The following is a 25,548-nucleotide window of genomic DNA, read 5'->3' as shown; positions in this document are numbered from 1 at the left end:
TCATAAAAATAAAAATCCCATATTTCACTTGTGAAATGTTATTACCTAAAATAATCCTGCATACAGTGTTTATTGAACGAAGCACGCTTTACGGGGCCCTGTGATTTATGATAATATTTACAAAGCTTTTTTTTTTTACAATTGCAAACTGCTTTTTCTCCGCGACTCCTCCTCCTCCTCCTCCTTCAGATTCATCCATGCTGGCTGCACATGGCTAAGCCTGCATGCGTATAAGAGAGAGAGAGAGAGAAAGAAAAAAGTAATCAGCAAGATCCAATTTTAAAACACGCCATAAAGGCCAATCTGTTGATTCTATGCAATAAACTGGAATCCATTGGGAAGATTTTCACAAAAACCACTATTTTCAAGTATCTTATTACCAGTGCCAATGTCGATGAATATAAGCATTTACTAAATACACAAATAAACTTCAAAGCTTAAATATTACTAAATAAAAACGATAAGAAAAACTTAATAAGATTATTTTCACGCTAAAAATGCTATTTGATGATTTAATTATTCATTCCATTATTATTTTGTATCCACAATGAAATCTTAAGCATGAAGAAACTGATTATTTTATGTTCACCAAACCGGAAATTGTCCTAATGCTCTCCATCACATTATAAGTCACCAAACCGGAAGTTGTTCTAATACTATTCATTAAAACGAAAATAGCTTGAAACAGAGATTTCATATTTAAGAATAAATGATTAACTGAATATTCTAATTATTTTAAATTAATTTATTCATTTGTTGCTGTAATATTTATAAATCCAAATATTTGCTTTTAATTAAACGTTTCATTATTTATTAATTTTGTAGAATTGAATCACCGTATAAGTACCAAATCGAAAGTTGTCCTAATGCTCTCCATCACGTTATAAAGTCACCAAACCGGAAGTTGTTCTAATACTATTCATTAAAACCGAAATAGCTTGTAATATGGCTATTAAAGTGCAAGTAGTTTGTGATATTATTAAAGGAAACAGAGATTTCATATTGTAGAATAAGTGAGTAACCAAAAATTTTAATTATTTTGAATTTATTTATTTAGTTCGTGCAGTAATATTAATTACACATCACATTGCTTTTAATTAGGCATTCCAATATTATTATTATTTTTTATTTTTGCCGAAATTTAATTACTGTATAAGTCCCAAACCGGAAGTTGGTCTAATAATATTTATTAAAACGGAAATAGCTTGTAATATGGCTATTAAAGTGCAAACAATTTTTAATTAAAGGAAACAGAGATTTCATATTGTGCAATATGAATGTGCAATAATCAAAAATTCTATTTATTTTTAATTAATTTATTTGGTTGGCGGTGTAATATTAATTACATATCACAAATTTTATTTGCTTTGAATTAGGCATTCCATTACTTTTTATTTTTGCAGAAATTGAATCGTTTAATAATCCCAAACCGGAAGTTGTCCAAAAACTATTAATTAAAGCGGAAATAACTTGTAATATGACTAGTAAAGTTCTATTAGTTTGTGCTGGAATATTATTTACACTGAAATGCTATCTGCTGTTTTAATTAAGGCATTCCATTGACATTTTTCTTTGCAGAAGCTGAATCACTTTATCCCCAAACCGGAAGTTGTTCTAATAATATTCATTAAAGTGGACATAACTTGTAATATGGCTATTAAAATACTAGTAGTTTTTAATATTATTAAAGGAAATAGGATTTCATATTGTGAAGTATTTATTTTGTATATAAAAGAAATGGGACATGCAAGATCTCTTTGTTTGTGCCATAATAAGCTTATTTACGCATCGGAACTACTATTTGCTATTTTAATTAGACATCTCATTATTATTTTGCATCCTTATTCATATACTGCTTTTTTTTTCGGTGGAAAAAATCTATCACATTATAAATCAACGAACCGGAAGTTGTCCTAATACTATTCATTAAAGCGGAAATAACTTGTTTTATGAATATTAAAATGCAAACAGTTTTTAATATTATTAAATATTACATCGTATTACAGAATATGTGATTAATCTAAAATTCCATTTATTTTGAATATAGAGGGAATAATTTTGAATGTAGTTTATGCTAATTATGTTATTAAATATTGAATCATTGACCAATGCGGCCCCTCGAAACAAGGGCTGTGCCCATGGAGTCATTAATTGGAATATAACTTTATAAATAACAAAAAAAAAAATAAATAAATGAAGCTTAAGGAGTTGTTCTGGATCAATACCTGGAGCAGATGTATTTCTTTTAGACTGGTTCTTAAAACAAAAAACCTTAACTACTTCAAAATCATAATTCAAAAACAGCGTGTATAAATTAGTCGCTTAAGACCAGAGGGGAAATTAAGTGACATAAGAGTGTGTACTACTTAACGATTTCTCCAGTCTAAATTGCTTTCAGAAATCATAAAGCTGCTACTTTAAAAGCTTCTCCCACTCTTCTTTGTCATTCTGCAAACAAGCAAGTGGTTATTTGTATCGTTATTCGCAACAAGAAAGCTTAAATAATGAGGTTGAGAGTGTCTCTAATTCATTGCCAGAATAAACAAACAAGAAACAATAATTAACAAAAATTTCTCAAGAGCCATTTCATCGTCCGTGCCATTGCGAACTCTCTTTATGCTCAGAATAACAATTCTGTTTCATTTATTATTATTTTTTTAAAAAACACGTTCTAGAGTATTGGACGTAGAACAATTAAACTAACTGCTAAACAAACATTCCTATCACGTTTACCATTTTGGTTAGAGTTAAACAGAAAATGTTTATTCCCTTTCTTAGTAATTAGTTTTTTTTTTTTTTTTTTTTTTAAATCATTAGTTTCAGCAAGCACTTGCAGCGAGTAATAAACTCCAAAAACAATTGGAATGTACGCTTCTTACAAAGCTGTAATTATTTTAAAAATATTTTGGGATTTTTTTAAAAAAAAATTGCGAAAGTTCAATTTTACCTATTTCTTCTTTAAATGTGATGTTTTTGTGTTTAAAAATTCATTTTTGAAGTATGATTGGACGCGTAATTAAAATAATTTTTCCAACAATGAGAAATCCACCATCGCGTGCTTATTCGCGAGACAGAAATAATGGATTAAGTTTTTAACAATGAAAACCTCTCTCATTGGTGGTGACAGTCGCGTGCTATCTCCAAACGAAAATTTTTTTTTTGTTAATTTCAAAGAGAAAATGAACAGCCAATGGTAGTTTTGGTACAAAGTGACGCATTATTGGTTCAAGAGTGCTAATAAACACATAACTACTTTAGTATTGGAATTTTTCGAGATTAGAAAAAGGAAATTATCATTACTGAATTTCACAAGTATGAAATCGATGAATAAGTTCAGATTATCTGTGTTCAGTTTACGAGAGTCACATTACTTTTGGTCCATTTTTTTCTTTCTTTCTCTTTCTTTTTTTATCCAAATGAGGTTTTCGATCTCTTGATAATGCTCATCTGATGTAAAATATGTTTCTTTGTAAAACGCATTTACTTGTAAAATATTTCACTTGAATTTCAAAGTAAAATTAGTTTCAGGCAGTAATCCGTGATGAATTTCTTTATTTCAAATTGACTAATATGTGAAGAAATTAAGCACGCAAAAATTTCATAAAAACAAAAAGAAACTCCCAGAAAATAGAAAGTAATGGAAAAAAAGAGAATTTATTTTAGAAAATATGGACTATCACCATTTCTAATGTTCATTTGATTACCTTTACTTAATTAATTTATTTTTGTTTAATTGAACTTATTTTTAATGTCATTTATTTTGATTTTATTTTGCATTTAATTTAATTTTTATTTTAAATTGGATTTCATTTTTAATGATACTCGTCAGCATTTTATTTTTTTCTAAATTATATTTATGTTTGTTTTTGAAATATTTCTTCATTTTTATTTAATTTTTAAAATTTTATTATTAATTTAATTTAATTTTGAATTTTGTTTTTGGTTTTCATTAACCGTTGAATTTTACTTTAAATTAAATTTAATTTAACTGTTCAATTTTATTTTAAATTTATTTAAATTTTTGAATTTTCTTCTTTATTTTTTTAATTTCTGATTTCACGTTTTTCACATTTTTCTTAATTAGCTTTTTTTTAACTTTTAAAAAGTTTTGACTTATATTTAATCATTTCGATTTAATTTTGGAAAATTTTACCTTTGCTTAATATATTAATTTTAATTATTTCACTGTACGATTATTTACATTTATATCTTTGTTTTACAACTTCTTAAAATTAAATTACTTTTTTTAAAATCCATCCAATTATTGTTTACAATTGGGGAAACAAGTTTTGTTTTCTAATTGGATATATTCAGTTCAATAAATACACGAGTAGACAAATTATATTGGCCAAAAAACTTTAGTTTGTTTTGTTTTCATTAATTATTAACTTTTAATGATTAACGCCAACGGGTATTGCGTGAATGACTGTAGAATGAGAAAGAGAGATGCAGTATTTGCCAGACATGTGTTTACACTCCATGAGGCATGCCCGAAACGCTATAATAGATATTTACTAAGCCTAGGGAAGAATTGATATTTATTACCACAATGCCTAAATGGAGAAGGATGACTGTTTTCCACTTACAGCATAAACACCTTAATGGTGATTTAGTTAAGGTCTGGGGGAACTATGGATATTGTCCAAAATAGGCGATAATGAAGATATAAAGCGAAAGAAAGTCAGAGGCATTTTCAGAAATAAAGGTGACAATTGTAACTTGAGGAAATAGCATTTAGGCTTAAAGAGAGAGGTGGTACTGGTTAAATACAAAAGGGATTGTCTTTATTTACGTCTAGATTTAATACAACAAAATCATTTAGAGTTAAGCAGTTGGAATTGGGCAAAATAGTCTTAAAAGGGGCAGCTAAATAATAAAATGGAGTTTTTATTTAACTATAAACAAGTGGCTACTACTAAAATGTTATTTGTTTTGGTCGGACGAGATTCTTTTAAAATAACAACAAAAAAAAACAGGATTCCAAGTAGGTATGTGTTTGGAATAATAAACGAAACCCAGCCAATACAAAAATAGAATAGTTCAACAGCTCGAAGGGATAAAGTCAGAACACAAAGAGGGTAGCGGATGGAAAAACTATCGAACGATGATTTGATAAAAGATCAAATCCGCCCACGCGCTCACACACAGGGGTGAGTAATCACCAAGAAGATACAGATGGATGTTGAAGCACGTTCAGTATGTTCCCTTTACGGGTTAAAAGGGTATAAAAAGTTGATAAAGAGAACCCTTTCTCTATACACCGATAAGGAGCTAAACAATAGATGCTTTGCATGGCTTTTTTTTTTGCGATTACATTTTTTTCCGTACCCAAAAACCACGAAATATGTCCTGCCAATGATGTTCCAGTAATCGATATGCACCAACAAGCTAATTATGTCTGGCTACTACAACCAACCTTCCATTATCGCTTTTGCCGTGAGCGTCTTACATGGACTACCTTCAGGTTTTATTTTTTTGTCGCTTTTTTGTTTGGTTTTTTTATTATTTTTTTTTTACCTCTCCTTATAAGGAAGTCAGAGCAATAAATCACCGAATGTCACATCTACCCAAAAACTAGGAGACAAACCACAACCAGTCTTGATTAATTTAGATATTGGTCCACGTTTTCTGCTTTGCTACTATGATTAGATTTTTGACATAGAGGTCAAACGATGTATTTTAATATCAATTGAACAACTATTAGGACTGGCTGATTGAAGTCGCGTGCTATTTTGTCATTATGTGTTCACCAAATAGAAAATTGGATTATGTCGAGGTGGTCTTAAAAATACAGTTCTCTTCAACCATTTGTAAATGCGATAAGGTAAAAGTGAACGATTGGAAAGTTCGGACATGCGCATAGCAGCAGTTCTGGAGGAATAGCAGAAAAGGGTAAAATATACTACCCTACCGAAATATCAGGACCCAAATTAAGTCGCGTATTTCTAAATATTGATAATACTCGGGAATTAAAATTTGGTGAAGCAATTAAAGCAATTCCATAGGACATTTATCGTAGCAATCATGCACAGAACAGCAAATATCGAGAAAAAAAAAAGAGAAATTACTGTTGTATTTTGGGTAATAATTAGCTGCCTTATTGGTGGCGGGAGGGAGAATACATTTATTCAGTTCTTTTGATTAAACGGTTTCAATTTGATCAATGGAAGGGCAGCTTACTGGTTGGATCTTTTTTCATGTTTATATTGACGTAAACTGTTCGTTAGAGTCTTTTTTTGAGACTGCTAATGGAGGTAGAATGGATCAATTTACCGACAAATTAATCCGTTTAGGAACAGAGAAAATAGAATAATTCTTTCCACTAGCTACACCGCGTAATTAATATTTTTAGGTTAGCCGTTATAAAATTGTTAAGCCTAAATCATATTCAGTAACAACGAGCGAGCTGTTTATGAAGATATTTTTAGATAAATAAAGCGATTTCTAATGTCATCATTTAAATTATTTATGGATTTCCATGGGAGTGAATAAATTATCCATTATAAATGAAGATCAAGCTGAAATTTACTTGTATGAATTTAACCCTAAACATCCTCGTTTAACTTCATGAGTTTAATCCTCATATATTACCGATGTATTTGAAATATTTAATTTTTATTTGGGCTTTTTATTTTTATAGCTTTATTACACTTTATTATTGTTATTATATTATTTCTCTCTGATGGGGCACTCCATCCCGTTATTGTTGGAGGAACTCTCTGACTGTTCTACAGGTGTTCAGGATTGCGACTTTCTGGAGTTCCTTGTTGGCTCTGGGAGACCTATTGCTGCTAGGCGTTTGGCACCTTACCGGTGATTGACACGATGATCGGGATGGTTGTTACTTGTTGCTTATTCCACTTCTCTTTGATCTCCTGTCTTAGGTCCGTGTACTCCCTGATCTTTTCCTCGTGGGTTTTCTGGAGGTTTTCAGTGTTTGGCACCGCTGTGTCAATCAGATAGACAGCCTTTTCCTTCTTGTCGACAAGGGTTATGTCTGGTCTGTTGTGTGCTGGATTGTTTTGTCCGTTATTATGGCACAGTCCCAGTACAGCTTGTGAGTTGGTGCTTCTAATACAGCCTGTGGTACGTACTTGTAATACGCTACACTTTCTTTGATCACCTGGTATTTCCTCGCTAACTTCTGGTGTATTATCCTGGCTACTTGGAGTGTTTACAAGTGTTTGGATCGTTGATGAGGCCTGGTGGCATTGTCACCATGTGTCATCTGTCATTCTGGGCTTCTTGGCAATGTATTTTATTTAGTTCCTGATGTTGATTACCTGATTGTGGACGGCGATCATGAACCCTTCAATCTATGTGGTGTTGATGGAGGTCACTGCAATGTCTACTATGCAGTAATGTCTTCTTTGCCCATCTTTCTAGCTTCGTTTGCTCCATCTGGGCGGGGATTCACCTCTCTTAGGTTGAGTGGGATATGCCGCTTGTCTATCTTCCTTATGGCCTGGTAGAATGGTGTAGTGTTTTCTGGAAATAATCCAGGTTAGCTATCGCTGTCTTCTGTTGCTTGATGAGATATCTCAGGCCCCTTCCTCCTTCTTTCCCAGCTCTTGTCAGTCTCTCGACGGCTGACTTCGGGTGGTGTTGGCACACTTGGTTATCACTGACTATACTGACTATATTGACTATACTTCTTTCTCATGATATCCTCCAGCTTGCTATTAGTCCAATCTATGATCTCGAAGTATTATTATTATATTTTAACGTTGTATTTAATAAATAATCTTTTTTAAAACTATCTGGAGAATTATTCATCAAAATATAAAATTTTTTGCGAATTACCTCTTAAATTATTTAACAATAATTAAATTAAATAATTTCGTTTAATTACTTGAGTTAAATTATATTTATCGACCACTTTTAAAACATTCCCTTTTAAAATTATAATATAATATCGATTAATTTCATTTAAGAATAACATTTGAAGTACGATTTAAGAAAATAACAGTTAAAAGTACAATTTGTAGTCTTATCCTGTTCTATTTTTAATTATAATTAATCTTCTTAGAAAATATAAACAGGAAATCCAGCTAAAGAAATACGTCATTGTGTTATTTAAAGAGAGAACTTTATGTTCTTAAGAGCTGGAATCTATTTATTTTTGATTATATTTTTTTTCTATCATTACTTTTCCATTTTCACTGGAAGCAAATACGTTTTTTTTATTTATTATTTTGTGTTTTTTAATGGAATCGAACTTGGAACACTAAAAGATCACAGGATGTTTGGTATGAATTTATTCCTAAGCTATTGATTTAAATTCTGTTCGTATTTTTAGGTTTCTTCAAAAAATTTCAGCTGAATTATTGCACACTCAGCTTAGGAACAAGATATATTCTCTGTGTCTTCATTTTTTCCCCTTTTTCTGCACTCCCACTCTCTCTATCTCTCTTTCCTCTTCCTCCATCTCTCGTCCTCTCTTTGAATTTGATCAATACGTGGAAATATTAAGCAAGACCCATTAAGGACTCGGTATCGATTAAGCACCAAGGCAAGAGATATGAGCCTGGGTTGCTTCGTCAGCAACTAGGGAGTGAGGGGGGTGAGCTTTATAAAACTCAGACAGAAAAAAAGAGTAGAAAAAATCTCGCGGAGTTTCATCAAAGAAGGCATTCTAGTTGTTCATTAAGGAGTTTTTTTTTTTTTTTATCCCTGTTTCCTGTCTACTTAAATTGGCTTTTGCAGTATATTGTGCTCTAACGACCTTAGATTTTATTTTAATATTCTTTCTGCGACGGTAAGGGGAGTTAAAAAAAAAAAAGAAAGAAAAAAAACAGCTCCACTAACTCAAAGACAAGTTTAGAAAAGAATGGAAATGTTCCAGTTGTTTGCAAAAATTTTGGCAATTTAGAGTAAGTAAAAAAAGTTATTTTTTTATCAACACCAAATTAGGAACAGTTCACAGATTCTGAAAGTGTAAAATTTAACTAAAAATCCAAATTTATTTGATAAACGGTTCATAAAATTGACATAAATATAAACTTAGAAAACAGACTTTCATGGTCAGTGACACGTGAGCAGTGAATGATATGACGTTTGTTTACTAGACCAATAGTAAAAGAGCACAGGCAGCGACACCTACAAAGAATGATAACTTATTGCGAACTAAGCTGTTTTTTTTAATAATTACTATGTAATATTCTAAACTTAGATCAGTGATACGCGCAGTGAATGACGTATGGTTTACTAGACCAATAGTGGAATGGAACAAGTAGCGACACCTACAAAGAATGATAATTTATTGCGAACTAAGCTGTTTTTTTTTTAATAATTACTATGCAATATTCTAAATTAAGAAAACAGACTTTCAGTGAATGACGTTTGTTTACTAGACCAATAGTGGAATGGAACAAGCAGCGACACCTGCATGGAATGATAACTTATTGCGAACTAAGCTGTTTATTTTTAATAATTACCATTAAAACTTTGCAATTTCTTACTTAATTAAAAATCCAATGTTTATTGTTTCAATAAAGTTAAAATTGACATTTTTCATTTCCTTTTTTCTTATATTCTTGCTAAAAATGTTTTTAAAAATACCGCTTGATTTATTATTATAATAATAGAGATTTTATTGCAGTATTTTTTATCCCAGTTGTTAATAGCTACATAAACCACTGTGATTTCTGCGCATTAATACCATCTTTCTTTCTCTTTTGTTTCAAAACTGGTTGACAGCTAGGGGGAAACTGCAGTTATCACCACACAACATAGATACTTGCAATAAGCGTGTACATTAGTTATCTGCGATTGTCGGTTCTTTTAATAAAAGAAGAATCGCTTTGGTGCCTGGAGCAATGCTGGCTAGATGGTGAACAGTTCCTAACAGGAAAGAAATAAAAAAGTCGATCAGAGAAGTTACGTAAGGCAGCTAACAGACAGTAACACGTTGGATATAAAATCAATGGAGACTAGCTAGGATAGTCATGGGCGTCCAATTCACTCCACAACACAACAGAGCCGGAACAAAGGATATAACTGAAAAGATTGGATCAGTGTTGCATCAAACTTTAGCTGGTTTTGTACTGATGTGAAGTGTTGGACGACTCAATACATCGATCTCTATTATCAGTTGAATAACAACTGTAAATGATGAATACTTTGATTTGATTGTTTAATAATAAATTCATATTTTTTTATTTTATATACAAGGAAAAATATTTTTTAAATCATAACAGTTCTTTGCTCTAAATTATGGGCACTCATTTTTCGGCTGAAGGGTTAAATTCACTTAGAGGCACAGAGAAATCAAAACAACCGATTGCAACAAAACAGCTACAGCATGATATGAATGTTGTTGACGTGTGCAGTAGTAAGGCATTGATAAGCAACGATTTTCATTTCATTTTAGCCAAGGCATCAAGTGAAAAGTAATTTCTGTTGGTATCGGTAAAAATTAAACCAGCGATAAGCTAAATATCTACTGGTTTTAAAAATTTCTATAGTAATGAATCCAAAAGTATGAACAATATGAGTCCAATATCAGCCCAATAAATGGGGGCTGGCTTCATCTACATCCCTCACTCTACCTATCTTTTTTTTTGTTAAACTTGGTCTCTATCCAGGAAGCTCAGGCGGAGACCAGCCAGAAAATAATGGACATCCTGGCTTACCTCCTAGCGGTGTATACGGGCAACGGTTCCACCAGGGACCCTGCGACCAAAAGCCAGATCACAACAACAGTACCCAACATGCCGGAGCAGAGTGGTCAGTCGTGAGGGTGCACAGGCATACGAGCCTTGAGAGACCCAGGTTCAAGCCCGTGACTGCTAAATCCAGTGCTGTTTCTTATTCTTTCTATCTTGTGAACTCCTAATTTTTAAATTTTAAACGTTTCACAGTTCGGCGTTGTTTTTCTCCGGTGATGTATTCAATTACGTATTTGGATCTACTAAGATCGTAGCGCACCCTTGCTGGAAGTGTCTAAACCAAAATAATAAAAGAATTCTCCTTGTACTTAGCAATGAAATAAAATGGATTCAATTGTTCATACGTCACATGAGGTTTTCTTTCCGATCGAGGTTATTCATAAGACAAAAAAAAGGGAAAAAGTCATCTTGAGAAGAAAAAAAATTGTCTCTCGAGACGAATGTTGCATATCTCGACAAATATTTTCTTAAAGAGACATAACGTCATAGCAGGAGACCGTAATAGATGTTTCTATGCAAGTGTAGAGTCCTGTGACAGATCTGTGGAAGGGTTGTCGTCAGGTTTGAAAAATTACTTTCGCGGCATATTCTCTAACCTCGGAAGACCTGTAATCCAATTGACTGACGAAAGCTAAAAGAAAATTCAGTCGGCGATCGCATGGTCTAGAAAACCGCGCGTCTGTTTCTAGGTGTGTATGCCAGCGACTGCCGGTAAACTTCGATAAATCACCAGTAAAAGAACATCTTGAGCCAGCACAAATGGTGGACAATAAACAAAGTGTCTGGTAACGTCTTAGGCATTGAAATCGCTAAGAAAACTTACTTGAACTTTCATTTTACGCACGATAATAAAAAACTGTTATGGAGAAATTTTCCAAAAAAATAATAAAACTGTTCTCTGTAAATTCTTTTCGAATTTCGGACTAATGGACTTAAACTGTTGATGAAACTGGAAAAAAAAATGATGGTTAAATGGAAAAAATCTAATTTAAATGTTTGTATTCAGATCTTCGCGATCTCACTTCTCAGACACTCCGTGATCACTAAATTCTATCCACCCCACACATAATGGACTATGCCGCATAGCTAGCAGTATAAAAAGCTGAACAGCTTCGAACGCTAGAGCAGTGGTAATTTGCATCTGGTCGTGCAAGTCAAAGTGATAAAGTACCAGTTATTGGAGTTTCAAAATGGTACGATTGTGTGAACTCGTGCGTTGGGTGCTTCCATATCAAAAATGTGCGCCGTTCACGGCCCACTGTGGTTAAGGTGCAAAGAATGGTGTCGAACGGGTGAAACCACCTTCCACCGACAAAACTGTAAAGGATTACACAAGATGGATGTTCGTGGTCAGCGAAGGCTGCGAGTTGTACAAGATCAACGGCAGATCATTATGGGACACTGTTATCCAATACAGTATGAGTAACAATATCACATATGAAGATGCGTTGCTAACTCAGACGTATGGGATAGCAGATGACGCAAGACACACCCTCTCCTCACCGTTGATCATCGTCGATGGCGAATGCTGTGGTGTCAACAACACGCTGGTTGGGCACTGGAGGACTGGAAACGAGTCGCTCGGATGAGACCAAATACATTGAGCAACACCCAGACTGAGACTTCGCGTGTGACGTAAGCAACACGAGTCCATGGACCCATTGTGCATGGTGTCAACTGTCCAGGCAGGTGGCAGTGGTTGCTTAATATGGAGCATGTTTTGCTGGCAAGATCTGGGATCCCTGGTGCATATGACCAACGATTCTCAGGTGAGTTCTGCCAGCAGCTCTTAGGACTGTGCCGTGCACCTTGCCATGTTGTATTTTTCCTAGACAGAGACGGGATCTTCCAAGCCGGTAATGCGCCGTGTCTCCGGGCCAGCACTGCACACGAGTGATTCTTGGAACACAGTGAAAATATAACCTTGATTGGCCTTCAAATTCGCCTGAGTTCCATCCAACTGAACACCTGTGGGAAGTTTTGAAATGGGAAGTGAGGCGTATGGACACGTTGCTGTCATCTGTTCCGTGGAAAGGCTTGCAGGTAGCATGGCTGCAGATCCCTCTTCAGACATTCAGTGGAGTCATTGCCTAGGCAAATAGAGGCTGATCAAATAAAAGTATTTTCCTAAAAATATTGTTTTTTGAATCGAGAGCGTTTATTTTTCCTGGTTGAATAGGTATGAAATAAAATTATTTATTCAATCATATCACTTTCCAGAGCAAGATACCAGACATCGAATTCAATGCAGTGGACCATAGTAATCATACGCAGCATCTCTGCAGAGATTAGAAAATTGAGCAAATCAAAAACACCAAGGTATCGTTAAAATGGCCAGTGAGTATCCACAGGATTTACAAAGATAACTGGCCACCATATTTGAACGTAAAATTTCTGGTAACACTGAAACAATCTACCAAATCTTAAAAAGATGACCATTTTTCCAGTCATAACGACCATCTTGATGTTGGTTGTAAAATAAATGGCACGCTCATAAATCGTTCTACTTCTTCAGTTCCAAATATAAAAAGAGAAGGAAAATAGAATTGCTGTAACAGTCCAGGAACCGCTGGATCTTTCCATACAGCAGTCGGATTTGTTCACAATGTTTCTAAAGGTTAAAACACCTTTTTTTTTCAAAGAATAAATCCATCAAATGGTAAATATCTTTGTCGTGTTGCGACCTCTGTCGGTGTGAGTATAAATTACAGACAACCACGTCAGTCGATAAAAAATATATATATGACTCGTTATGAAGAACAGAATTTGCTATAAAGACATCCAATCATTTTCCAGTTGGGCACTGCAGCTTACAGTCCCTATTTCCATCATAACCCGTCCCTGCGGGCACACAGACAAATGGACTGATATTTTCAAATCCATCCATTATTCGGAATAAGTAAATGTCATCAGAAGATAGCCCCTGGGGAGAGGAAAAAAACCCGAACTCAAATATACCATTGTATCTTAAATGTTTTTTTGATGCAGTCACAGAAAACATTTTTTATATTTTTTCCTCAGCAAAAAAGGATATTCCTTTGGGGGAACATAACTCAAGAAAGTCTAAAGTGAAAGAAAAAAAAATATATATATAAATGAAAAAAAGTGAATTTTTTGTTATTTCTGTAAAAGACGTTTCGAGAAATAAGTGACCGACCTTCTTCAGAGTGAACAATTTTTATTCTTTTACAAGATTTGCGTGTTCATTGTTGTTAAAAATACATTAGTGTAAGTAAATGATAGCTGCGTTTCTTATAAAATGCAAACCCGGATGTGAACTGCACCTCAAATCCGAGTTGAGTTCAATAGGAATGGAGAAACTCCCTGGTCTACATCCACTGTAAAACTTCGTCTTAAACAAGCATGACTTCATGGTCGTGTAGCAGTCCAAAAACCCTTATTAAAACCGGAAAATTGAAAGAAACGGTTGGCTTGGGCTAAGATCCATCAACATTGGACAATTGAACAGTGGTAAAACGTACTGTGGATGGATGAATCCAAATTTAAAATTTTTGGATCCAAGCGAAGAGTTTATGTGAGATGATCAACTGAAGAACAGGTTGAACAGTCAAGCACGGTTGTGGTGGTTCCATCACGATCTGGGGTTGCTTCTGTTTTTCTGGAATGGTGATATCTTCCTTGATCATAACGCAATATCCTCTGGACTTCGATTTTGTTGGAGAAATTTTATACAAGCTGTGCATGGACTTTCTAGGAACCAAACAACAGGACTGAATATTGCAAAGTATGGTGTGGCCAACCCAATCGTCCGACTTAATCCCACTAAAGCTTTTATGGGATCATCTAGACTGTCAAGTCTTTGAAGGCTGACTATCTTCACAAAATTCATGGCAAACCGAATTTTTATGGGCTTTTTTCACACTGTGGCTAAGTTAGTGGCTCTCAGGAAAGAGTGGCAAGGCTTTTTTCTCCCGGAAATTTGGGTTTTTCGTCCATCAAACAGACAAATCGACCATAGAACACATGTTTAGTCACTGCATTATCTGGACCTTTATTCTGGACAGTTCAGTTATATATATCATGATGCCCAAAGTGTCTCTTAGGTTCCATCCAAACGTTTAATTTATATTCTGTCTTGCTATCATCAAATATTCAATGTGTACAATTTTATTAATGTATACACTACCATCCAAAAAGTTACGGGACGCACATTGGTGTGTTTTCCATTTAAGTGCCCACACCGGGTTGAAAAGACCCGAGTTCGAGGCCCGTCGCTGACGTGACGAATTTTAGTGGACTTTTGTAAAAGATGGTTGAGTTAGTTGGTCTCAGCAGAGGTACCATGGTATTTTCTCCCGGAAACTTGGATTTTTCATCCAGCAAACAGAAAATAGACTTCAGAAAACCTGTCGGTACCTCAGAGATAAATCCATATTTCCCAACTGGTCATTATCTTAAGATGTTCAATATATTGAAGACCATGCAACTACCCACCGTGCAAAAATTGTATCTCAATAGATCGAGGAACATTTCTAAGAATTCTAACAACTACCTTGGCTGTCTAATTCTTTAGATCGGAATCCATGAATGTCTGGGGCTTTTTGGAAAAGCCAGTTGGGCTTCGCAATTCTCTACCGACCACAGTACAGCAGTTCCCGATGGAATAATGGTCAAACCAGGAGTTAGACTCCCTCAAACAGTAGAATCAAAGTCCAAATAAAGATTTGCGATTTTTTGTGCAATGATTGTACTTGTAGAGGGAGCCACGTGTCACTTACCGAATGACAGGTCCCCTGGTGATAGAAAAATCACCAAATGCAACTCGGAACGTTGGATATTTTTCTGCTCCACCAAATAATACAACCTTTTACATGGACGAACGCCTCTCTAAACAACTTCCCTTTTCTCCATCCCAAAACTTTTTCTCCCTCTCTGCATGTTTCAATTGTATCTTGCGAAGATGCCACGAAATCTTTTGAGAAAGTTCCAATTATGTCAAGAAGGCCTGGAAAAGACTTGACTATCGTTATTGTGACTTGATTAATGACCAACGAGAAGTGTAGGAGAGTGTCCTCGTCACTTACACACGAAGACACCAAAAGATGACAAATTACAATAAAACATACATCACCACCCCCTCCCCCTCTTCGAAAAGTCACCTATCTGAGAAAGTGCTCTGATATTATGGGCATCCCCCCTCCCCAAAAGAAGGAGGTTGGTGCGTTGAAGTTTTCTTGCTTTCTAATAGGAAAGACGACTCCAAGGTATTCAAAATAAACACCAGCCAATATCTATCGATTATAAGATAGATAATCGATTAGTTATTACATCCTGTGAGTAATATTTCACACGCTTTAAAACAATTATAAATTCATTATTTATGACAAAAAAACAGAGCAAAAAGCAACGTCTTTTATGCGCGAATTGAGAAAATTTCGTTTCTGCGCATCCGCCATCTTGTTTATCCATTCCACAGCAAAAAACAATATCCAGTGATTCAGCAACAATACATGGATAGTCATTGTGATGTGCATAAAAAAAGGAAATAATAAATGCTGGATTTCTATTGGTCCGATTTAAATGAGATTTGGGAAATCTCACAAATCTTACTAACAGAGCTGAATATAAAAATCTATTGAGTAGAAGTTGAGTTATTACATGCAGATGGACGGACAGACGTGGAGAAGAACAATAGGTGCTTTACGCATAGATACTAACTCGCCTAAAAATCGATGACTTGTTACATGCTGACGGACGAACGGACGTTATGAAGAACAATACGTGAGTTCATACATGAGTTGTAGGGAAAAAAAGGCAATGAACTTTGAGAATGGTGTGATAGTCGAATGCCATCTCAGCGAGATTCACATATGCTTCAAGAAATGAATTAACAAAGGAAGTTTGATGAAGTATTTCTGTTTTTCACAACGTGGCTAAGTTAGTCGGTCTCAGGCAAGGGCAGCATGGTTGTTTCCACAATGCAAAACTCCAGTGCAACTGAGGCTAAGTAATTCTGAAGTAACTGTATTTGGTGATTCACAGCTAGTAGAGAATCTGCTTAGCATCTTTGGAGATTATGAAAAAATTGTCTGCATTAGAAGTCCAGAGAGAGGGCTAAAAAGGGTTCCAGCGCTGCCCCAAAAAGGGTCGCCAAGAAAACTCCTCTATTTACATCCAGTTCCCCTTAGTCAGGTCCAGTACTTTCCCCTCTATGCTGAAGTAGCTTCTGATGTATTAGAGAAGGTAATGAAAAGCTATCATGAGCCACTCATATCCAGGAAGAGGATGTCCAGCTGCCCTCTACTATTGGGTGCATACTGAGTTCGCAGCAAGTTGGTGGTTGTGGATCTTTCCTGGACTACCATTTGTAAGTGGGAGATCTGTGATAAAGGCAGTGCTGAACAAAGTCAAAGTTGGGTTGAACCTTGCTGAAGTGCAGAGGAGATTCGAAGTACTATGGATGGTCCATCGATATCCACCTGTCTTAGTTTGTCAGCGAGGAAATGTGATTCTTCTTCTTCTTCTATCGATTTTGATTGCAACCCTTCCCAGTCATTAGGGTGTCTGAGAATTATGGTTGGTTTTATAAAATTGATGGAAAAAATTTGTTTGGTTGACCTTACCTCATTTTTCGAACTGCCTTCTGTTCTGCAATTGGTTCCCAACTGGAAGACGCCTGCAAAAGGAATATGATCTGACTTTAACTTAGTAACAATAGGTCTTGGTTTAATCTCTTGGAGGTTGTGGAAGAGAAGGTCAAGAGACTGGTCCCCTCTGGAATGCATCTTTCCGAGCTGATAGGTCATATATGAGAAGAGAATTAGCCAGAGATTTCTTAGGCTGTAGACATTTAGGTTTCTTAAAATTAAAGCTTCCTTGAACACAATAGATCAATTCAGCTACTGATGTCCTCATGGTTAGAACAGTTGGTATAATCATCGTCCTCCCACACCAGGTGGAAAAGACCTGAGTTCGAATCCCGTAGATGACGAGAGGAAGTTTTATGGGAGTTTTTCATAAGTGGAGAGGATAACATGTTTTTCATCCAGCAAATTGACCACACAACACACGCAATTCACAGACCATGCAATATGGCCTAAGTTCCTGATGAGCCTAAAACCAAACAAACAATTGATTTTGGGGGTATGTTGGCTAGGGCCCAAAGCGACATTCCAGTTTATCCCAAAAGTGTTCAGTGGGACTAAGGTTGGCCCTGCAGACCAACGAAGCTTTTGCACTTTTGCACCTTCAAAGCAAGTCACTACGGTTGTGCAATATGACACCGCATTTTTATGCTGAAACAGAAACGCTCCCCCCTTTAATGATGCCACCTTGAAGGAAGAGTGGAACTGTCCCATATGTTAATATGCATCATGGCATTCATTGTTCCAGGAACGATGACCAATGGTCCAAGTCCAAACAAGACCATGACAGTACTTCTGCCAAACTTCACAGCTAGGAACACTGGTAAATAACGTTGTCTGGACGCCTTCCAAACCACACAGCTTTCCAACGTTCCAGAGGCCCTTTATGAAAAGTTGTGCAATAGGAAAGTGGACACTGTGCTGTAATATTTGGCTTGGTTTGAGTACTCCAGCTCTTCAATAGGCCTTGACGAATGGAGGCTGTTATCCGTGCGAATGGTGGCCCAATGCGGTTCTAGGTAGGTGGTCATAATTCAGTGATCACTCAGTGTACATGCTCCATAGCGTGAAGTTCGTAGACTACCAGAACTCATGGAATTGCTTCGCGAGTCACCCAAAGATCCTCTATTTTGTGGAATTTCCACAAAAACGGATTATTGGAGGATAAAGTGGTTTAAGTTATTTAAAACGACTGAAGCAAATGAACAGAAGGGACGGGACATGTGACCCCCGCACAGCCATCACAGACAGATTGCAAGTTATTTGCATTTTTGATTGAATTGATGCTGTAGCATGTGGACGCTTATTGATTTTCTTCAAGAAGTACCATGCAGTATTTGGCTTGGGTTACTTTGGTTATGTGATACCCAGCTGTCACTTGTTACCAAAAAAAAAAAAGAAAGAAAGAAAAACCCAAAGAGCGCAATTGGTTGCATGGAAGTTGTCCTCAAACATCCGCATGACCTGTGTGGTTGTTAGGGTAACAATCTGCTCCCAATAACTGCGAGGATTTTTCTCAGGAAATAGTGAAGAAAATCTTTTGAAGAGATACATGAATTGCAGCTGTTACTCTAATCCAAAAGCTTTTTTCTTCTTTGCTTTAGAAATTGGAGTGTCTTTTTATGGTCATTGTCCTCAAGGGAAACGATCTTTCCTGGTTATAACCTCTACATCTTTGGCCATTGCGAAAAAACGTTTTAAATTGTTTACGTAAATTTGTAGACTACTGTTAACAGCCAAAATTGATTGGCAAATCTTCATTCAGTCTCTCTCTCTCTCTCTCTCTCTCTCTGTGATAACGGAAAAGGGATCAATTCCTTCCTCTTATAACTTCCCCAAAGATAGGTAATCTAAAGGTGTCTTGTGGGGCTGCAAAAGTTCTCTTCCTGTGAAGAGCCAGTTACTATTTACAAGTGATGTACACAAATTTCATCAGATGGAGTAACGCACAGATGAATGGAACAGATAGTGGAGAGAGAGAGAGAGAGAGAGAGAGAGAGAGAGAGAAGCAAAATGCAGAGGTAGAAAGAGACAAAACAACAGAAATACAGAGAAAAACAGAAATAAGAGATAGATAAACAGAATTTGAGAGAAAGATAGAGAAACAGAAATATACAAAGAAAGAAAGACAAACAGAAATAGAGAAATAGAGAGAGAGACACAGACAGACAGAGAAAGAGAAACAGAAATACAGAGATATAGATAGAGAAAGAGAAGCAAAAATACAGGGAGATAGATAGAGAAAGAGAAACAGAAATGCAGAGAGAGAGAGAGAGAGAGAGAGAGAAAGAGAAAAACAAAGAGAGTGAGAGAGATAGAGAAACAGAAACACAGGGAGAGATACAGAAAGAGCAACAGAAATACAGAGAGAGAGAAACAGAAACAAGAGATAGATAGAAAAGAGAAAAACAGAGAGATAGATAAAGAGAAACAGAAATACAGAGAGAGGGATAGAGTAAAGAAACAGAAACACAGAGATAAACAGAAACAGAGAAAGAGAGAGAGAGAGAAACAGAAACACAGAGAGATGGACAGACAAAGAGAAACAGAAAAACAGAGAGAGAGAGAGAGAAACAGAAACACAGAGAGACATACAGAGAAAAACAAAGAAATAGATAAAGAAAAACAGAAATACAGAGAGAGAGACAAAGAGAAACAGAAAAAGAGAGAGAGAGAGAGAGAGAAACACAGAGAGATAGACAGACAAAGACAAAGAGAAACAGAAATACAGAGAGAGAGAGAGAGAGAGAGAGAGAGAGAGAGAGAAGAGAAATACAGAGAGAGAAAGAGAAATACAGAGATGGATAGAGAAAGAGAAATACAGAGAGAGAAAGAGAAATACAGAGATGGATAGAGAAAGAGAAATACAGAGAGATAGATAGAGAAAAAGAAAAACAGAGAGATAGATAGAGAAACAAAAATACAGAGACAGATAGAGAAAGAGAAATACGAAGAGAGGTAGAGAAAGAGAAATACAGAGAGATAGAGACAGAGAGATAGAGAAAGAGAAAAATAGAGAGATTGATAAAGAGAAAAATAGAGAGATTGATAAAGAGAAACAGAAATACAGAGACAGACAAAGAGAAACAGAAAAACAGAGAGATAGATAGAGAAAGTGAAACAGAAATACAGAGAGAGAGACAGATAGAGAAAGATACAGTCAACGAGGAAAACAAAGAGAGAGAGAGAGAGAGGGAGAGAAAAAGAGTGAATGGAGAGAAAGATATAAAAAAGAGAAAAACGAGGAGAAAGGTATAAAACAATGAAAGAAATTGAGAAACAGAGTAGATAGATAGAGAAAGAAAAAGAGAGAAAGCAAAAGATAGATAGAGAAAGATAGAAAATTAAAAGAGAGAAAAAGGATAGAGAGAGAAAGAGAAGTGATAGAAAGATAATGAAAGGTAGAGAAATGGGAAGAAAAGGAGAAAAGAAAGGAAAATGGGAGACAATGTTTCATTGGACGCTTTTTAAGCGGAAGTTGAGAGATACAGCGAGTGGAATCGAACACGGATACCGAAGCACCTAAAAAAACCTCATCACGCCATTATTTAAGGAATCCCCCCCCTTCCACCACGCTTCACTTTCCTTGGAACACACCTCTCCGGTAGTGTTCCGAATAAGAAACAGTCGTCAGCTCGCCCGGTGCTCCGTCCGCACTGTCTTCCGAAGTGACACCACCATTCCATTTCCCCACTTCGCGTGTCGATAAATATTTCCCTTCAAAAAATACACTCCTTGAAAAAAAAATAGAAACCCATCTCAGATTACAAAATCAATAGAAAAACATAGGAGCGGTCTGTGTCCCCAAAATGACTGCTGCCCGTAATTTATTTACGTTTTCTTTTTATTTTCGCGGATGGAAATTTAGTCGAAACCACCCCCCGAGGGCAACAAAAAAAAAAAAAAAAAAAAAAATCGGTCACCACCTTCGTTGTAGCCTTCGGACTGCGAATAATTTCTGCGTCCTGTAATAGCGTTGTCGGTTTGTATCGGAAGTGAATAATATATCGATAAAGCGATGATTGCCTCGCACGGTAGGTTACCTCCGCCGGCGGGCGAGGTCATGTGGCGGATTAGCGAAACAACTATAAAAATTTCACGTTCTAATTTTACCGCCTACCGGAAGACGAACGACAAAAAACGCTCTCTTTAAGAAGACAGAAGTGGAACAGCTCCTTTTTTATTCGCAACACATTTCTTCACTCGCTAATTAAAACGTTCCGATTCTGATTAATCCACTCTTGTTCAGAGAGAAAAACACGCGTAACCTCGTTAGTTATAAATTATTAGTTAACGACGTAGACCGCGATGTGCCCTCTAACGACCATTTTATCTCCTACAACCCTACTATTAAAATTTTACAACTTTAACTGCTTACAGATATTCAATAGAGGTGATTCGGCTTTCGAACGATGCAAGTATCGGTATTATCCACTTCATATCTCCAAAAATCTTTGTGAAGAAACCAATCGGATAGAGGAGAAGAAGATGAAAGAGTATCTTGTTTTTATTTTATTTTTTTTAGTTAATGTTTCCTAAATAGATTGCCCGGATGCGAAAACATGTACACTTCAATACAAAAATAAAAGACGCAGTCTTTTATTTTTGTATCAAATTTCTTAATATGATGGTTTCTCTCAAAACCAACTTAATACATCGTTTAAAAAATGATTATTATTCATAGGAGAAGTTTATTACGTTATTAAAAAGCAAAGGAGTTTTTTTTTTTTTTTAAAGGAGGGTAGGAGAAGTTGCAGAGGTTTAATTCCGAGACCAAAGTTTTCACCAATCAAGATTAAAGGAAAGCGATCAGGCGTCTAGTGGCAGTGGTGGTAATACTAGGTGGCAACTTAAGCGAGTAATTTCAGCGTAGGAGAACAGGAGGCAGCATCAAGTTCGAGATTACGACATAGAGGATAAAATTCATGCATAAAAGATGAACCATTAGTTTCTCTTAAACACAATTCACATTTTGGGGAACGTTCTCCTCATTTAAAGGAGAGGCGTAATATTCTGTGGCGTAGGAGCACAGCTGTTGCTTGCTGAAACAGAATATCTAACCTAAAGTGATTCCTTTGTGTGGAAACTCATTTTCTCTTCCCATTTCCAGAACCCGGAGGGACAATTTAAGAATAACTCTTTTCATCCTGCAAATAAGAAAAAGAAAAAAAAGAGAAAAATATTTCCCCCTGGCGGATTGGTAACACAAACTTTGCTAAAATATAAAAACGTTCGCGGATTTCATAGAAAAATGTTCCTTAAATCAAAGGTTATTGTTCTGTGTATCCTACTAAAAGCTCCTTCTCCTCGTGCTTGCTCAAAAAGTGCAATTGTTATCACGCTTCGGTCTCTTTGGCCTCCAGCAGCGAATAGAACAACGCGCATATCCGGCCCTCAATTATGGAGAAATGGGAATTTTTCTCGGCTAACAAAAGAAATTGTTTTTAAGTGCGAACTGGAGTTTAAGAAGAAAACTTCAGACGCATGAAGGAGAATGGAAGCTTCATTTCGTCAAAGTTTAAACCACCAATGTTTTCTATCTCCTATAGATGGAAATTCCAGTTGGTTAATTATTAAAATTGAAATTAGTAAAAAAAAAAAATTATATGCTTATTCTGGACAGCCGCCGCATTTTCTTAAGAAAAAATCTTCCAGAAAAGGTCAAGAAGGGTACATTTTTTCGTTATGATAACTCTGGGTCCCTATACTACCAATAAGACTATCCACCCTTACAGTACAAACATGCCTCCAAACAGGTGAGGAGTTATTGGTACGCCGTGATCAAAATTCCTGATCAAATTTGAACATCTCTTCTTTATTTTAAAGAATGGTGGAAGTACTACCAACAAGGTTTACTCTGGAGTTTCGAAAACATCCACAGGAGATGCGATAGCATCAGCTATTTTGGCTGGACAGCAAGAGTTTCTTGCGGGTCTACAAATTTTGATGGTGCTAGGATTATTTTATGGTATAGAGCTATAGAGCTGGATGCTAATTTTTCTGGATGTTGACTCGAAATTGATGGTCTTTGGTGTCCATTAAGCTTGAAAAAAGGCCAAGAAAGGTTCATTCTTCGTTACTATATCTATGGATCCCTATACTGCCAATAAGATGTCCCATCCTGAGAATAAAAGAATGTCCCCAAACAGGCGAGGACTCATTGACACACTATGGTCAAAATTCCTGGTCAAATTTGAACCTCTCTTCTTACTACGACTCTTTTTAAGAATGGTGGAGGTATTACAAATAAGTTTCACTCTGGACCTTCGCAAATATCCACAGGAGATGCGATTGCATCAGCTGTTTAGGCTGGAGAGGCAAGAGTTCCTTATGGGTCTTGAAATTTTGGTGTTAGGATTATTTTTATGGTATACAGTTAGATGCTGATTTTACTAGACGATATGATGGATGGGTTGTTTTACTGGGGGAATCTAGACTTGAATTGATGGTTTTTGGTGTAAAAAAAACTATCAATTTTGACTTATTCTGGAGAGCCGTTGCATTTCTCTGAGCGTCAGTGTCCGTAGTAACAATAACAACAAGGCTTCTAGAAAAGGCCAAGAAAGGATCATTCTTCTTTATGATGACTGTGGGACCCTATATTGCCAATAGGACTGTTCTACCCTTAAGGTACAAACATGTCTCTAAACAGGCGAGGATATATTGTGGTCAAGGTACATGGTCAAATTTGAACCTCTCTTCTTACTACGCTCTTTTTAAAAATGTGGAAGTATTACAAACAAGTTTTACTCTGGAATTTCGCCAATATCCACTGGACAAGCAAGAGTTGCTTGCAGACCTTAAAATTTTAATGGTGTTTGGAGTATTTTCATAGCAGAGTGGGATGGTATTTTTCTAGACTATAAAATGGTCAAGAAAGGATCATTCTTCGTTATGATGACTATGGAACTCTATATTGCCAATAAGACTGTTCTTTCCTTAAAGCACAAACATGTCCCTAAACAGACAAGGGCATTGACAAATTGTGGTCAACGTTCCTGGTCAAATTTGAACCTCTCTTCTTACTATGGCTCTTTTTAAGAATGGTGGAGGTATTACAAACAAGTTTCACTCTGGACCTTCGCAAATATCCACAGGAGATGCGACTGCATCAGCTGTTTAGGCTGGAGAGGCAAGAGTTCCTTAAGGGTCTTGAAATTTTGGTGTTAGGATTATTTTTTTTATGGTATACAGTTGGATGCTAATTTTACTAGACGATATGATGGATGGGTTGTTTTACTGGGGGGGGGGACCTAGACTTGAATTGATGGTTTTTGGTGTAAAAAACTATCAATTTTGACTTATTCTGGAGAGCCGTTGCATTTCTCTGAGCGTCAGTGTCCGTAGTAACAATAACAACAGGGCTTCTAGAAAAGGCCAAGAAAGGATCATTCTTCTTTATGATGACTGTGGGACCCTATATTGCCAATAGGACTGTTCTACCCTTAAGGTACAAACATGCCTCTAAACAGGCGAGGATATATTGTGGTCAAGGTACATGGTCAAATTTGAACCTCTCTTCTTACTACACTCTTTTTAAAAATGTGGAAGTATTACAAACAAGTTTTACTCTGGAATTTCGCCAATATCCACAGGAGATGCAAATGCATTAACTATTTTGACTGGACAAGCAAGAGGTGCTTGCAGACCTTAAAATTTTAATGGTTTTTGGAGTATTTTCATAGTAGAGTGAGATGGTATTTTTATAGACCAGAAAATGGTCAAGAGAGGATCATTCTTCGTTATGATGACCATGGGACCCTATATTGCCAATAAGACTGTTCTTTCCTTATAGCACAAACATGTCCCTAAACAGACAAGGACATTGACAAATTGTGGTCAACGTTCCTGGTCAAATTTGAACCTCTCTTCTTACTACGACTCTTTTTAAGAATGGTGGAAGTATTACAAACAAGCTTTACTCTGGACTTTCGCAAATATCCACAGGAGATGAGATAGTATCTGGAATTTTGGCTGGAGAGGGTAGAGTTGCTTGAGGGTCTTGAAATTTTGATGATGTTAGGATTATCTTCATGGTACAGTGTTGGACGCTAATTTTATTAGATGGTACGATGGATGGCTTTTACTACTGGGGAACCACTAGACATTAATTGATTAACCAATAAAAATTGGTTAATCAATTAATGTGTATTTACCAATGTTTGTTGGTCTAAGAAAAGTCTGGTTATTTTAATTAAAATCGAAGGATTCATCTAAGAAAATGCACTATTCTACCACGAAAGAAAATCTTCGTGCCAAAAAGATTATGTAAA

General features: G+C 36.0%; 1 protein-coding gene across 1 annotated transcript in view; it reads right to left on the bottom strand.

Moving 5' to 3' along the window:
• Gmppa (GDP-mannose pyrophosphorylase A) overlaps positions 1 to 25,310 on the bottom strand; it is a 232,896-nt gene extending 207,586 nt beyond the window's left edge. The window contains exons 1-2 of the mRNA XM_090372189.1: positions 25,198 to 25,310; positions 22,337 to 22,422 (exon numbers count right to left, since the gene is read on the bottom strand). Of these exons, the coding sequence (XP_090228315.1) occupies positions 22,337 to 22,422; positions 25,198 to 25,310 (199 nt within the window). The remainder of the gene's footprint in view (positions 1 to 22,336; positions 22,423 to 25,197) is intronic.
• Positions 25,311 to 25,548: the final 238 nt, after the last annotated feature.

Source organism: Mastigoproctus giganteus, chromosome 4, assembly GCF_048544385.1.
Source record: "Mastigoproctus giganteus isolate SK-2022 chromosome 4, ASM4854438v1, whole genome shotgun sequence".
Classification (NCBI taxonomy): Eukaryota; Metazoa; Arthropoda; class Arachnida; order Uropygi; family Thelyphonidae; genus Mastigoproctus; species Mastigoproctus giganteus.
This window is presented reverse-complemented; position numbering and strand designations above follow the sequence as displayed.